The sequence below is a fragment of the Mytilus galloprovincialis genome, chromosome 13 (assembly GCF_965363235.1).
Source record: "Mytilus galloprovincialis chromosome 13, xbMytGall1.hap1.1, whole genome shotgun sequence".
Taxonomy (NCBI): Eukaryota; Metazoa; Mollusca; class Bivalvia; order Mytilida; family Mytilidae; genus Mytilus; species Mytilus galloprovincialis.
In genome coordinates this window covers 16363306-16378817 of record NC_134850.1, presented here as the reverse complement: position 1 = coordinate 16378817, position 15512 = coordinate 16363306, and the positions used below count along the sequence as shown (strand labels likewise).

General features: G+C 30.0%; 1 protein-coding gene across 3 annotated transcripts; it reads left to right on the top strand.

Moving 5' to 3' along the window:
- The first annotated feature begins 4347 nt into the window (after positions 1-4347).
- LOC143057941 (uncharacterized) lies at positions 4348-14665 on the top strand. Of its 3 annotated transcripts, none has more exons than XM_076231403.1 (7): positions 4348-4448; positions 6800-6903; positions 7402-7621; positions 8169-8321; positions 10291-10495; positions 11679-11708; positions 13638-14665. In XM_076231403.1, the coding sequence occupies exons 2-7, from the start codon at positions 6808-6810 to the stop codon at positions 13675-13677; spliced, it is 744 nt and encodes a 247-aa protein (XP_076087518.1). In that variant the 5' UTR covers positions 4348-4448; positions 6800-6807; the 3' UTR covers positions 13678-14665. The 3 variants fall into 3 exon arrangements, with proteins under 3 accessions (XP_076087518.1, XP_076087520.1, XP_076087519.1); XM_076231404.1 differs by lacking the exon at positions 4348-4448 and adding an exon at positions 4558-4579; XM_076231405.1 differs by lacking the exon at positions 11679-11708.
- Positions 14666-15512: the final 847 nt, after the last annotated feature.

Sequence of the window (15512 nt, the reverse complement as noted above, 5' to 3'; positions counted from 1 at the left end):
ACAATAAAACCAATTTCATTATATTGTAGTGAAATTTGGGGTTCATTTAAAATTAACTCTGCTGCTTGCAAGAAAAAAAGTGATTATCTATTTGAATTAATCTACATAAATGATTATTTGGAAAAATCACATTTCAGATATTTAAAGTTTATTCTTGGTGTATATAAGAAAGCCTCACATTTAGCAGTGTTATCAGAGGTTGCAAGATTTCCTCTTTATTTTTCTGTCATTATATTTATGGTAAAATGTGTACACAGACTTAACAGATTGGACAAAGGGTTACTTTATGATGCTTATGTTTGTAATAAATTTTTAGATGCAGAAAACATTAATTGTTGGTATCCATCTATGAAATATGTACTTCAATCACTTGATATACAAAATTTAGATACAAAGCTCAATAAATTAATTAAATTTGTAAAAGGTAAACTTTGTAATAGTTTTAAAACATTTTGGTTGGTTAAAAGATCTGAAACTTTATCACAAGGTAATAGTAAATTAGAAAATTATTTCAACCTCAAGACTGACTTTGTAAAGGAGGCTTATTTATCAATTAAAGATTTTAGTATAAGAAGAGCTATATGTAAAATGAGAATAAGTGCTCATGATCTTAGAATTGAGAAAGATAGATATAGTAAAAAATACATAGAGAGAACTCAACGTCTATGTCATCACTGCTTATCACATGGATCAAATTCTATTGAAGATGAGACCCATTTTACAGTAAATTGTCCATTATATGATGAACAGAGGAAATTATTATTTGATAAAGTTATCACTTTTTGAACTAATTTTAAAGAACTACCTAATGATAAGAAATATCACAGTCTGGCTGTTCACAAATGAGCATTTACCAACTCTCATGTGCCTAGGAAATTACATTATTAAAGTTTTAGAAATAAGATCCAAATGTAAACAAAATATATGAAATAATATAATATTTTATTGTTATAAGATTTAATATAATAGTTATATAAAACACATGTTGTGATAGGCTCTGATCCTGTCCATAACGTTATAGTATGGTATTAGTTTTCTGTTTTGCCTTTTCCAATCATATTGTGTTGTAAAATGATGCCCTTTATGGGTTCTTGATTAGATTAATAAAATTCTTATCTTATCTTATCTTATCTTATGCATTTGCTTTGTTTATGAATGTTTTTCATTGGATAATATAATAGTTTCTCCTACATTTTGTCCTATTATATTTTATGATAAATAGGAGTTTAAACTTGTGTATCGTTTCTTTTGTTGACTAATATTTCATTCAAAATTATGATACAACACATCATTCATAGGTTCTGTTGGACAGGACAATATTTCAAGCCCTCCACAGTGGCGGATCAAGATTTTTTTTTGCAAGTGGGAGCCAACTTACTGCAAGATGGGACCGCTCCAGTCCTGGTGTAGTAACGGATTTCCTCGATAATCAACCAAATTTTCCCCACAAAATGGGGAGAGGGGAGCCTCTTGGGCCCCGTCTAAATCCGACTCTGCTCCTTTTTTTCAAAACCTATTTTTGTTGTTGTTGTTCTGATATATATTCATAAGAGAGAAGATATCTCATCTCGTACCGGCTTATATATCGCATATATATATATATATATGTCATATCATATATAGTCGGCGACTTTATAAAAAGAGGAATAATAGCGGAAACGTCAAACGAGTCACGCACACTGACACAAAGGAAATTTAACGAATTCGACATGTTAATTAGAATTATGATTCCTCCTAGAATTCACGCGGTAGGAAAATAGGTGGTGTAAGATACGTAGTCGGTGCATGGAACTGAAAGTCAATCGCACTGAAATACGAGTTATTTCTAATATATTTATGTTCGTATTATCATGGAAGTATTAATATCAATATAATACTTCCATGGTATTATATAGTATATAGCAAATATAAATCAGAGACATGTAATACATAGACATCATGTATTATACTATCCAGCAAGTGATTAATAGGAGAAAAAAACGGATTTTGGAAAAAAAGGGGGAGGACGAAAACAAAATCTTTCCCGAAATATCGATTTTTTTTAATTGCAATTTGTACAATTTTGAAACATCGAATATTGTTTAACCAGAATATTTTATATGTCTCAGTTTAAACTAATGTTTTGGTCTTTATAAAATCGAGTTTCATGACATAAGACATAAGACATAAGACATAAGACATTTTATTTCACTAAAGCCCCCACATGGGGTATGTTAGTACAACATTTTTTAACAAACTATAAAAGTATGAACATATTTACATATTTACATTAGAACATGGTTAACAAAGGTGCAATAATAGTATATATAATTAATACAGATATTTGACAGGAAGTACAAAATATAATAACATGATAAAGCACATGTATTAAAAGGTTTTAATAACACTTTTACAAAATTTTGCTATTCCAGTAAGTGTGAATAAATCTGATGTATTCATCAATTCTTTACTAACACTGAGGTCTGCCTTGGGTTACTTCCCCCTGATTATCTATGTAACAATGTATTAATTATTTCTTCTTTGAATGAATTTTTCTTTACTTTTTTATTAAAATTATTCTAATAAAATAGTATATTACGCAAGATTATATATCAATTTAGAAAATATAGTATAATTTGAAAATGATTTTGCAATTGAACGTTTTGTTATAGACCGATTTTGTAAGAAAAGCAAACTAAATTCTGGTATCATTTGAAATCGTTTACGCTGTCTCATTGGCGATTATACCACAAGATATGTATAATATCGCTCTATATTTGACAAGCTCCTCGGTGTTACACCGAGGTCACAATAACAAAAACGAAGATGAAAAGAAGGGAACGAAGAAGAGGCATTTACAATTATCACGTTCATGCTGCATTGATGTCTCAATTCTCGCTTTGTGTGGCTTGGTCTGTTTTCTATAGAAGCGCATGTGGTACGCCCCTTGTAAAGTTATTTTGTTGCTAATAAGTCGGAATTATTAGTTATGTTGTGTGTTATAAGCTGGAATCTAATCATCATGTGGAGTCAACTTGTCGGAATGATGAAGAAATAATTGCATTACAATGTCGACTTGCTAATATAAATGAAAGAGGGACGAAAGATACCAAAGGGACAGTCAAGCTCATAAATCCAAAACAAACTGACAACTCCATGACCAAAAATGAAAAAGACAAACAGAAAAACAATAGCACACACGACACAACATAGAAAACTAAAGAATAAACAACACGAACCCCACCAAAAACCAGGGGCGATCCCAGGCGCTCCGGAATGGCAAGCAGATCCCGCTCCACATGCGGCACCCGTCGCGCTGCCCATGAATGACACAGTAATAAGAAGTCGACATGATGAATTCAACTTGTTAATTGATTAAGTCGACAACTTGTATATTTGAAGATGAGGTAAAACAACGTGACTATTTTGGAAAAACCATGAGTACTAATTAAAGGTCTATTTTTAAATTGATTTCCATATTTCATTTGTTTAATGTGCTTCGGTTGTGTGATTTATTTTGTATGAAAAGAGGGAACTGCAGTCAAATATCAGAAAAAAGTACTAAAAAAATAACAATTAATATTTCATTTATTTGAAACTTAATTATTGTTTATGAATTTACAATTTAAGGAGAGGAGACAGATACGAGTTTAACTCATAAGTCGAAAATAAACTGACAACGCCATGGCTTAAAAAAAAAGGAAAAACACAAACAGACAAACGATAGTGCAAAAAACTAATATAAATAATACCAACTCAACAGGAACAGATGATACATATTGTCTACTTTGTCGGACTTTTATATATGCAATTGTATTTATGGTTTTATTGGCATGATTCTAATTTGGTAATAAACACGTACACAAACAATAATTGCTATTATGATAGGTTATTAGTATAAACGGCGGTCGGTAATTTATTGTTTAATTGACACAAGCAAGGAGTACCGATACACATAATAGAGGATCAAGTTATATTTGTAGTACGTTTGTCTTTCGTCAAGTTATATATCACACGCTCAGCTTTGTGTTATTCATATAATACGGTGCGACACATAAGGTTTTATGTCATTGTTTTCCTATATAGCTATATCTCCTCATTGGATAAGAAAGATAGCGAATAATTCAGTCAATATATTATGTCCATCGCAAATTTATTAATTCATTGATTGTATATAATAGAAATGTATGATCCGAGTTCAGAATTGTAGTATGTCTTTTAGGTAGTTTCATTTTACAGAAACGGGGTGAATTTTCCTGGTTATTTAAGAATCATCTGAGAATAAAATAAGAAAATACTTTACTTTGATAACTTGATTAACAATAAATATCTAAATATTATCAGTGGCTTGATATTCTTAAAATAACTTCAGTAAGTGTTGTCAAGAGACCGCAGAGAATGGTTGTAGCAACGGTGTACTTCCGGTCTCTCGTTTTTTCTTAGCTTTCCTATTGACTGTCAACAAACAGGTAAAACTTCGCCAAAACCCTGTTCAATGCTCCATCAATCTTCACATATGAAATTATACCATTCTCAGTTATTTTAAAGAACTTCACAGAGAAGACATACCCAGCATACCTCTCTTTCAAACTCTTAACAGGTGCCCGCGTATAACAGGTCAGGAATAACCACCAATTGGTGGATTATACCTCAATTGACGTATAATCAACCAATTGACGTATAATGGTATAGACCAATTGGTGTATAATTCTTTGTTTTTCAAAAGAAATTATTCTATCAAAATGGAGCATTGTTTTCTTAAAACCATATTATGGTATGAAAACTTGTCAAACATTCCTAGTTTAGTATAGTGATATAACATATTGCATTTAATCAATAATTGTATTTGCAGTTTCTTACATTGTTATCTTGTCAATTCTTGATTGGCAAATTTACCTGTAATCATCTGTCAATGGACATCATTACTGTTTGCAGTCATGCGATTATGAGTACAACTCCACAGGTGAATGGAGCTCTTTGTTAATACTTGACTTTCATTATTAAAAGTCAATCATGGTCAATAGTACAAATGTTTCAACAAAAGAATTGCTGTACACATGCATTCTCAAGAGATGCAGCAGGCTATGACAAAACTGAAACTTTCAGAGGACTCAATAAGGGTCATAAAATAGGTTGCAAGCTGCAAAATCATGCTCCTATTGCACACTAGCATTTTATTACAAAAAAATTGCATTATACGTCAATTGGTCTATACCAATATACCTCAATTGGTGGGTTATACGTCAATTGAGGTATAATCCACCAATTGGTGGTTATTCCTGACCTGTATAAATGTATTTACATTATTGGTATTTAGCTGACTTTTGCCTCCGAATAAACTTTAATAGATCTTCTCAAAATAACTTTCTGATGTCAAACAACAATCACTTTGAAATTGTGATGTCAAACGTTTTGAATTGTGATGTCAAAGTTTACGGGAACCTGTGTACATGATGGCGGACAAATTTTCCTTAAAGTGTAAATACGTCTATTCAAATGACTTGAAAAGTTCACTACGATGTTCCCAACATAGCCTTTGAAACCCCTTGAGAACAGTTACTGGAAGAATCTTTAAGAAATTAATTAATTCAAGAATTGTTATATTAACGGAATCTTTTGTATAATATTGTTTTTTTTGTTTGGAAATTTAAACATAAAACATATGGCCAACTTGTTTGGTCGCGTAATATGTTCAGTACCCCCTTTACCACTCTCTAATAGTAATAGTAATAATTCACCAAGCAAATTTGAGATGTCTAACACCTGTCTGCCCTTTTATCCTGCAGAAGTACATTCATGCCAACCCTACCAATGAAGACATTAGAATACTGATTACTAATTGAATTTGCTGCCATAAAAGTGATATCAGCATCCAGTCGAAATGGCATCTATTTAAAGTCATTTCGTCAACTTTTTCTATTTCTTCCTTTTTCATTCCTTATTTTGGTTGTGGTCACTACATGGACAAAATTTTGGATAGTTCCATACAATTCATTGGTATTTGGAACATATTTTTGTTTTTATATGTATATATATAGTTTTTTCAAAATGTACAAATTATGATTTTAATGAAATAAAATGTACAATGATGTACAATGTATGTACATTTTCTACATCTTTAAAAAATCATATGTAGATAAAGGCAGTAAGAACGTTAGAATACACAATAGGAAATATAAAATTGGACTATCAATTAAAGAAAGTATTATAATCAATAGATGATTGAGCAAAACATCATATAAACCATGGGTGCCGATATATAACTACCTCAGGTGCAGAATTAAACAGGTCCAGATTTAACTACATGTAGGTGCAGAAATTGACTAAACTTGTTGCTGATATGACCAGGTGTCGATTTAACCACATGCTAAACATGCAAAAAAGACTAGAATTAAAAAATAATCTCTTTAGTGAAACCATGAAAACATGTATAGTTCAGCTGCAACCTTCTGAATTTGTTTCTTATTTCACTGACAAGTCACAAGATCAAAAAGATTTCTATATCTACATGTATTATAAAATGCCTTTTAATTTTACAATAAGCTTTTGTTTACATGTAGCTGCAGAATCGTAGTCCTTCTGTGATATTTTTTACAATTTGCAGTTCACAAATGTAAAAAAAAATGTAAGGATCACAAGACCTACATGTATCATGTTACATGGCTATCTTTTATTGTGCTTTTGAGTTGCTATTATTTAAGTCATTGATAGACATCCAACATTTTATTTTATTCTTCTAGATACAATTTACATTTTTGTTGTGTAATTTGGATAAAAGAAGAAAAACATAATTGATGTAATCAAATGTTCATATTTTCAGATTTAACCATGGCAACAGAAATCGATATGATTACTAAAAAGCCTAGAACAGCAAGAGATCCTTACACAACACTAACAGATACACAGATCGGTAATCTAAAAAAGGTATAACCATTATATTGAATATGATATATATATATACAGTATATGTTACAATAGTTATCAAAGGTACCAGGATTATAAATGACTACCAAAAAAAAATTAAAACAACTACTCTCAAATTTATGGATTAACAAATTTTTGTAATTCCCAGTAAAAAGATTTGTAAGGTATTTTAAAAATAGAGACAACTGATGCAAAGGGGACATTCAAACTAAAAATAGAAATAAACTGACAATGCCTTGGCAAAAAAAAAAAAAAAAACCACCAAAAGATAAAAGGTACATGTACATGTAAACATGACGGCAACAATAATTATTTGCAAGAATTATGATAAGGATATTTTGATGAATGTTGGTAAAATTTTTAACCAATTTGACACTAACGGTAGCCGAAATGACTGTTTGACGCATTACTACCCTCTTTATTCTTTGACTATTGCTGATATATTTTTGTATGAATCAAAATTGACCAGAAGTTTTAAAGTAATATTTTTTTTTGTAGGATCCATCAGCATTTTTCATGACCAGTAAACCTGAGAAGGCATATCCAGATAAAGGATGGACTTTGGACCGGTATGCTACATGTACCAATGAACATTTGTTTAGAGGTCACCTGTCACAACCTCATTGCTGGATTGACACACAGTGGCAAAGAGATCCAGCTAAAGACCACAATAATAGTATATTAGGGGCATCACAAAGATGGGGACCTGATAAAGTTGGTTAGTAATCAATCTATAAAAGCAGTACTGCATTATGCCAAAAAAAAATATGCTTTATTAATGGCAATTAAAGATTTTGATTGGCACAATAAAAACAACATTTAACGTTGTCCATCTTTTTAATTTTGTTAGGTTGATGAGACAATATTCAGATTTCACCTTGAACTCATATCAATTTTGTCAACATAATCAAATGGAAAGAAAGAAATCGGCCCTGGGGTAACAGTGTATAGATCGAACTATCAAGAATGATATTGTACAAAGTTTGTGAACCCCCTTGTTAAACACTATTGATAAAATGTTTTGTGGGAATAAAGAAAATTCAGAGAATCCTAAAAGATAAAATGACTACCCATGCAAACTGTTCACATCAATGCAATACATATCCACTCCAAACATAAAATCATTCTTGGATAAAGAATTAAAATCAAAAGTTTTTGAAGAACACATTTACAGACAGACAGATAAAAGACATTGATATTTGTGACTTATATAATCTTGTGTTTTGTTTCAAAAAGTAAATTAGTGTCGTTCATTTGTTTTTCAGGAGTGAGGACAGTTCAACATTTTAACAGACCAGAAGATCCTAATAGATTTGTCAATACAGAGCTATACAGACGACAGAATACCAACAGACCAGGAACAGTTCACATGAAACATGGTCGACCAGGGGAGGGGTACTATTTAATGAGGAATCCAAGTAATTATTGTTATCTTGAAGTCATTTGAAAGGGCAAACATTTTGGGGTCATGTATAACAGTTTTCGTTATTATTATTTGGTCCAGATTGTATCTCTATTCAGGCTTAGAAAATCTTTTAAAATAATCAAGTAAAAGAAAAATAAGATTATTAATAATTCTCAACTACATATTCAAATTTTGTAACTCTTTTTTAACCTAAACAGACATTTATTTTTACTGTATGTATTTTTCATTTTTTATCATTAATTCTTTTACGTTTAAAAATGATAATTTATAAAATTTAAGTTGATTAAAAAGGCAGGTACATTTTACCTTTATGTACTAAAATTTAAGATTACTGTTGATGTCATTTGGATAGATTTTTTTACCTCCATCACAACCCTCTTATATATTGTTCGATTATAATTGATGATGCAGCTGACCTGCTGTTATAAAGATTAGAACAAAGTGGTGTGATAAAATAAGGCACTTTTTACACCCGGTAGTGTCCTTTACCATAAATTATAACCTATTCATTTAAAACTGAAAATGAGACAGGTTGGAGGAGGTAGCTAGTTTACAGAGAATAAGTTAGGAAAAGTTAACTGAATATGTATAGCTCACTAAGATGTTTGGGGTTATTTGTTGGATGGTTCACACTAACGTGGAAGTATTCAATTATTTATTTGTGAAACATTTTGATACACAGTTTATAGATGGTTGCATAAATGAAAATTTAAACAGGTATGATTAGAAACAATATTTAAGCTAAAAATTTAATATCTCAATATATTTGAATGCATGATTACATTTACATAAAATCACAATTACAGTGCATGATATGGTCACTGCTTTTTCAGACAGATGCTTTTTAAAATCACTGAAGTTATATGCTATTGCATAATATTCAGTAATGTATTTTAAACTGATTAATTTCTTATGTTTAATAGTTATGTCTGCTCAATCTTTATAGGAAAGATCTTTCAGAGAAGGTATTTTAAATCACAATAAAAATGCTTCAAAGCTTTAATTTACAGTTATGCATTTGTTAGTTTTTCGTATCGAATGAAGTAATAATGCTTTTAAGTTTACACTTCATAAAACCACCATGCCAACATTTATATCAGTACTTAGAAAAAGATTTATGAAATCACTACACAAATTAATGATTATATCCATTTGTGCATGTTTTATATTATTTAAATTCATTATGATTTGAATATTTGAATTTAATGACTTTTGTTTGAACAGCAGAAAACTGTAAACTTCTTACATACAGATTTCACACATAAAATACAGGATTTCCCACCATTCTTGGTTAAATTTACCAAAAGACTGTCATGGGGAGTTGCTGCGGCATGCCTCTTTTCTTCTTACATTCCCATTATTATTCATGTCTATAAAGTTCACTTCATCTTTGAATTTACTACCTTGAAAAATACACAATTTGAATTAATTTAACGAATAAACCATAAATAAGAGTCTGGATTGGGTGGGACATCTTCATATCGTAACTATATTAATAACTCTTAATGAAATTTAGACTGAGCAAGTGTAAGAAAAATGTAATAAATACATGAATGACTTATACAGTACCTATATTATTGCAACCATAGAATTCTTACATATGTGTATCATAATTTTCATTGAATCACAAATGCCATGATTCATGAATTCCATTGGATCACAAATATCATTTAATCACAAATAACATTGAATCACAAATGTCATTGAATCACAAATTCCATTGGATCAGAAATACCATTTAATCACAAATACTATTGAATCACAAATTTCATTGAATCACAAAATTCCATTGAATCTCATATTCCATTGGATCACAAATACAGTTGAATCACAAATACCATTAAATCACAAATACCATTGAAACTCATATTCCATTGGATCACAAATACCATTGAATCAAAAATGCCGTTAAATCACAAATTCCATTGGATCACAAATACCTTTGATTGTAACCTTTACAGATTCCCAGACATGGTTTGGTTCCACAGTTCCACTAAACAGAACGGGTATATTACAAGACATTAGACCTAAAACAATTGGTGAATATGAGGCATTACGGAACCAACATAAATCTGAAGTGTTAGAAAGGAAAGGAAAATATCCAGCGTATTCAGAATATACTGATAGTATTGGCTTGAAAACTAAATTAGTGCCAATTATGACAACGTAAGTATAAAAGTTACAGATTGAGGATGCATTTCATTTTATTTTAAAATGTCCAAATTACATGAATAGAAAAAAATAAAATGTTAAAAGGTATTATTATAGAAATGCAACTGTTTTTAAATTAGTTTAGTTATTATTACCAAAAATGCATCAGAAATGTCTAATGGTCAAATGCTAATTCTACTTTTATGAATGGTCACAATTAGTTAGTTATAGTTATACATTAATGAGGTTATTTGGAACAAGCTGCAGCATAAAAATTCAATTGAAGTTTTGTTATCTGCATCAAGTATTAACCTTTTAACCTTCAAAGTAGGAAATTTCTCTCTGAGGGAAATTTTGAAGCAGGATATATGACAGAATGTATTTCTGGTAGTTAAATCTTTGTTTTTGCAGATAAATTATTTTAAATGTTAACAATAATTAGTCAGTTTTTAGTATTAACAAGAATATTAAGAAAAAATTCTAATTTAAAATTAGATAACGATGAAAGAGAGAGATCTTTTCTTGAATGTTTGATATTGACCTCCTTTTTAGGAGAATGAGGAGAGACTGAATGAAAAACATGTTCTTTATTGGTGTAGACGTGTAAAATGATCAGAACAACATGATTTTATAGATACATGTATATACAAGTTTTATCTTATGGAACTTGAAGTTATCTCCCTTTAATAATTAATAACATCAGCTCATCTTGAGTCAAACATCGGTTAAGTAGACATTTTATCAATTTCCTCTTAGTTTGAAGATGATGAGAGTTGACTGTATTACAAATTTATAACAATATAATATACAAAACATTTCATATAACGAAATACTGAATAAAATTGTGTTTTTTTTAAATTTAAAGTGCTCTTTTTACAGATCATTTATGTTTTATTAAGTGTGACAAATGTGTTTCAAGTATTTTTTAGAAGTATATCCTGTTAATGCAGAAAACAGAAGGATATTATTTGATCTCAAAGAGTACATTAATATGCACTCAAAGCTATTAAAACAAGGGAGATAATATATAAAAAATGTACAAAGTTACATTCTACTTTTCAATATACACATATATATATATACTAAGGAATTTTTTAAATGCAAAAAACTTACATAGGTGACTGTTTTTTATAAAATTTGTATCAGTACATGTATCTCCTACTAGATTTAATTATATTTTTATAATCATGTCATATAGGGATCCTTTTACACCAGAATTGTTTATCAGGTAAAGTCAGCACAATAGCAAGCTTTGTGTGTATTTTATTTTGAGCAATGCAATATATGATTACCTTAGAAATGAATTTTGAAAATGCCCGCTAGAATATTATTGAATTTAAAAATTTGAAAATTTCAATTCTTTCCAATGATTTATAACAAACCATATCTTTTCTTATATTCTTTGTTGATACATTTAGAAATTATTAAGTTGAAACCTCCCACTAGGAAAGTTGACCTGAGATGGATTTGATTATTCTTTTAAAGCCCCTTTTTTTCAGATCATAAACCACTTCGTGTGTTCATGTTTTTATTCTTTCTTTGCTGAAGAAGTTAGGTAAATGTGAGGTAATGTTACTTGTTAACAAGTTGTTTTACCTCAAAAATATAGATTTAAAGATCTACCACATGTTTGATTAGCCACTGGTAATGGCACAAAGTTCACTTTATTTTATTGCTTAAATTGCACTTTGTTTTGAATATACGCATTTATTTCCACAAAACTGCTTGTTTTTTTCATATTTGCATATGTATATACAACTGAAAATTGATAAAAACACTTGTACTTTGTCTTTAAGGCTTCCTCCTAAAAATTTGCATATTGTTGTATTTGTTACAACATTAACAAATTTTAAAAATGAGGTATTTTTTTCTGTAATTTTATATTTAATGTAAAAATCAGAAGCTGTGGTATGATTGCCAATGAGACAACTTTCCACAAGAGACAAAATTGACAGAAATTCACAATTATAGGTCACTGTATGGCCTTCAACAATAAGTCAAACCTATACTGCATTATTAAGTCAGCTTGAATTGATAAGGCTTGAAATAAGAATTTAAGTCTTATGGTAAAATAAAATAAAGCTTTTTTTCTTTTGTATCAATATGTCAGATGGAACACATGCATCCATAGACGTTGCGATTTATTGTGAAATGAACATTTAAAGACCATGTGATTGATATTTTTGTCAATCAATATAATTAATTCTTATGAAACTTTATTAATGCCAAATATAATGGAGATCTTTCTTGTTGCCACTGAAGCAGTAAAGCAAAATATCATTTGCAGTAAATAAATTGATGATTTAAATTACACAACAATTTCAATTTTATGATTTTGTAAAAGCATATGTTTTCACAGAACATTAATTAAATTTAAAAGGAGTACATAGTCATAAATATTCATAAACAAACTACAAAGTTGTAGCTAGATTTCAAGGTGTTTTGCATTGTAGAAATTTTAAAATTTATTATACCAAACATATATTGAGGCATATAGGTCGTTTTTTATGCCTCCACCATAGAAGAGGGAGCGTTAAGGTTTTACCCTTATCTGTATGTCTGTATATATGTACCATGCAAATTGGTTTCCATTCTCTTATACATGTAACGGTATCTATAATAGTTTTCCTGTGTTAAATTTTTTTAAATTTAAGAAAAGATAAATCATGGATTAAAAACTTAGGGAATCACATGAACTCTCAAAGGAGAAAATCTGAGAGTGACAGGGTGAGTCTCCTGCTATGAATGGCTAACCGTTCATATAAATCCTTTTTAAGTTGAAATGTTATTATTGAGAACAGGACACAATCTGTTAAACAACAAATAAAATGCTTGTCAAAGTAAAATAAAGATTTACTCATCAAATTCTTTTTCAAATAAAAAGCACCAACCAATTAAATTCTACATTATTTATTAAATCTTCATGAAATTCAATTAAGGTCAGTACATTTATCAGGTCAGGTGAATAGTTGATTTACAGTACCAAATAATCAGCCACTATTATCCTGTTCTATTCTGGAAAAAAAACATCAAATACTTGCCAGTGGACACTATAAAGCAATCAATGATTATCCTGTCAATTCAAATGAAAGATGAATGATACAACTCTCTTACATCTTTCAATTTTTGTGATTAAACCAATTTCATATTATTTCAGACGACAACGAAGGAAGATGTATCTAGAAGGAGAAGTCTAAATAACGGAAGTTAGATGATTATATTCACTGTTAATTGTTTTAGTGCACGAGTCAGTCTTGAGACAAGATTAAAATGTATGAGAATTCTCAAAATACTGATGATACATGTTAAGCATTATGTATGTTGAGTATATGTTAAAATGTAATGAACTTGAGAATGAGAGAATGACAATTAGGAATAATTTACAGTTAACCCTACTTATAATGAAATCCTGCTGGACAGAAAAATAAGTTTGAATCAGACTGATGATTGGTTTATAGAGATGTAATTAATACAGGTATAATCATTGTTTCATTATCTTGATGTCTTAGTTTAATTTAAACAGGTTTTCATATTGACAGGTTTTACTGTAATTTAGTGTCCATTAATTATTAAAAGTAGAAATTTGATATTAACAAATATATTTCACTATGTCGAAAAGTCTGTGATGTGCTTATGAATGTTTAATTTTTAGCTGTTAATTGTTCTCTGTTAATAGACAAATGCATTTGTATTTACGTTGTTAGTCTGTTAGTAATAAAATCAGACCGATGACCTTGTGACCTGACATCTTATTTTAAAGGACCTATGACCTTTGAAAATATTCAAAACCTAGAATCAGATCTGTTTATTACTGTAAAGTTTGCTGAAGATTGACATTGTGACCAAATATGGGTTACTTTTCATATTGTTGCATAACTTAAAGTTAACTTAGATATATATAATGGCCAGTTGACTGTGATATTTAAAAGTTAAATGTGATAACAAAGATTTTATTTTACAGTAAAATAGTGCTGTTTTAGGTTAATGTAAAATACTTATACCTTTTAAAGAAATATATCCCTGTGATGTAGATTATATTATTGTCAAATTATCCGTCCATGAATATTTGTTGGACAAATGTGTATTATGTTGCTATGTAATCAAATGGAATAGCATCCCATTAGAAAATGAATAGCATTATGTGATTTGTTATTGTCTGTTAGCCAAATAAAAACTTATATTTTACTTTTTGTGTTTGTTTTGCCAAATGTTATGTTCCTATTTTGTTTCAAATCCTTTTGACATTCAACACTTCAAACTGTCAATTTGTGATCTAAGTGATTGGCTCTCTGTAATGAAGGTACCTTGCTTGTCTTCTGTATAATTGCAGAATTATACCCTTGAAACCACCGAACTCTGATCTACTGATTTACTCCGGAGAACTACACGAAAAATAAAGAGCCAGTGTTATCCGTTCATTTTTTGTCAAGCTTGCGACTTTTGTTGCAAAAAGCTCGACATAGGGATAATGCTATGGCGGCAGCGTTAGCTAACTACTTACAAGCTTTATATTTTAGAAGGTGGAAGACCTGGATGCTTCATACTTTGTATATTGATGCCTCATGTTATGAAGTTTCTGTCAGTCACATGTCCAATGTCCTTGACCTCATTTTCATGGTTCAGTGACTACTTGAAAAAAAAGTTAATATTTTTTGTAATGTTATATTCTCTTTTATTATAAGTACTATGATAACTATATTTGGTGTGTGCGCACCTTGGAAGCTCCTCATGCCTGTCAGACAGTTTTCACTTGACCTCGACCTCATTTCATGGATCAGTGAACAATGTTAAGTTTTGGTGGTCAAGTCCATATCTCAGATACTTTAAGCAATAGGTCTAGTATTTTCAGTGTATGGAAGGACTTTAAGGTGTACATGTCCAACTAACAGGTGTCATCTGACCTTGACCTCATTTTCATGGTTCAGTAGTTATAGTTAAGTTTTTGTGCTTTGGTCTGTTTTTCTTATACTCATTACTGTATGCAATAGGTCTACTATATTTGGTGTATGGAATGATTGTAAGGTGTACGTGT

Excerpts from the sequence above, each read along its gene's own strand:
- LOC143057941 (XM_076231403.1), top strand. The coding sequence starts at position 6,808 with ATGGCAACAGAAATCGATATGATTACTAAAAAGCCTAGAACAGCAAGA. Across the intron at positions 6,904-7,401 it reads AGATCGGTAATCTAAAAAAG|GATCCATCAGCATTTTTCAT; the intron begins GTATAACCATTA and ends TTTTTTTTGTAG. Across the intron at positions 10,496-11,678 it reads TTAGTGCCAATTATGACAAC|GGATCCTTTTACACCAGAAT; the intron begins GTAAGTATAAAA and ends CATGTCATATAG.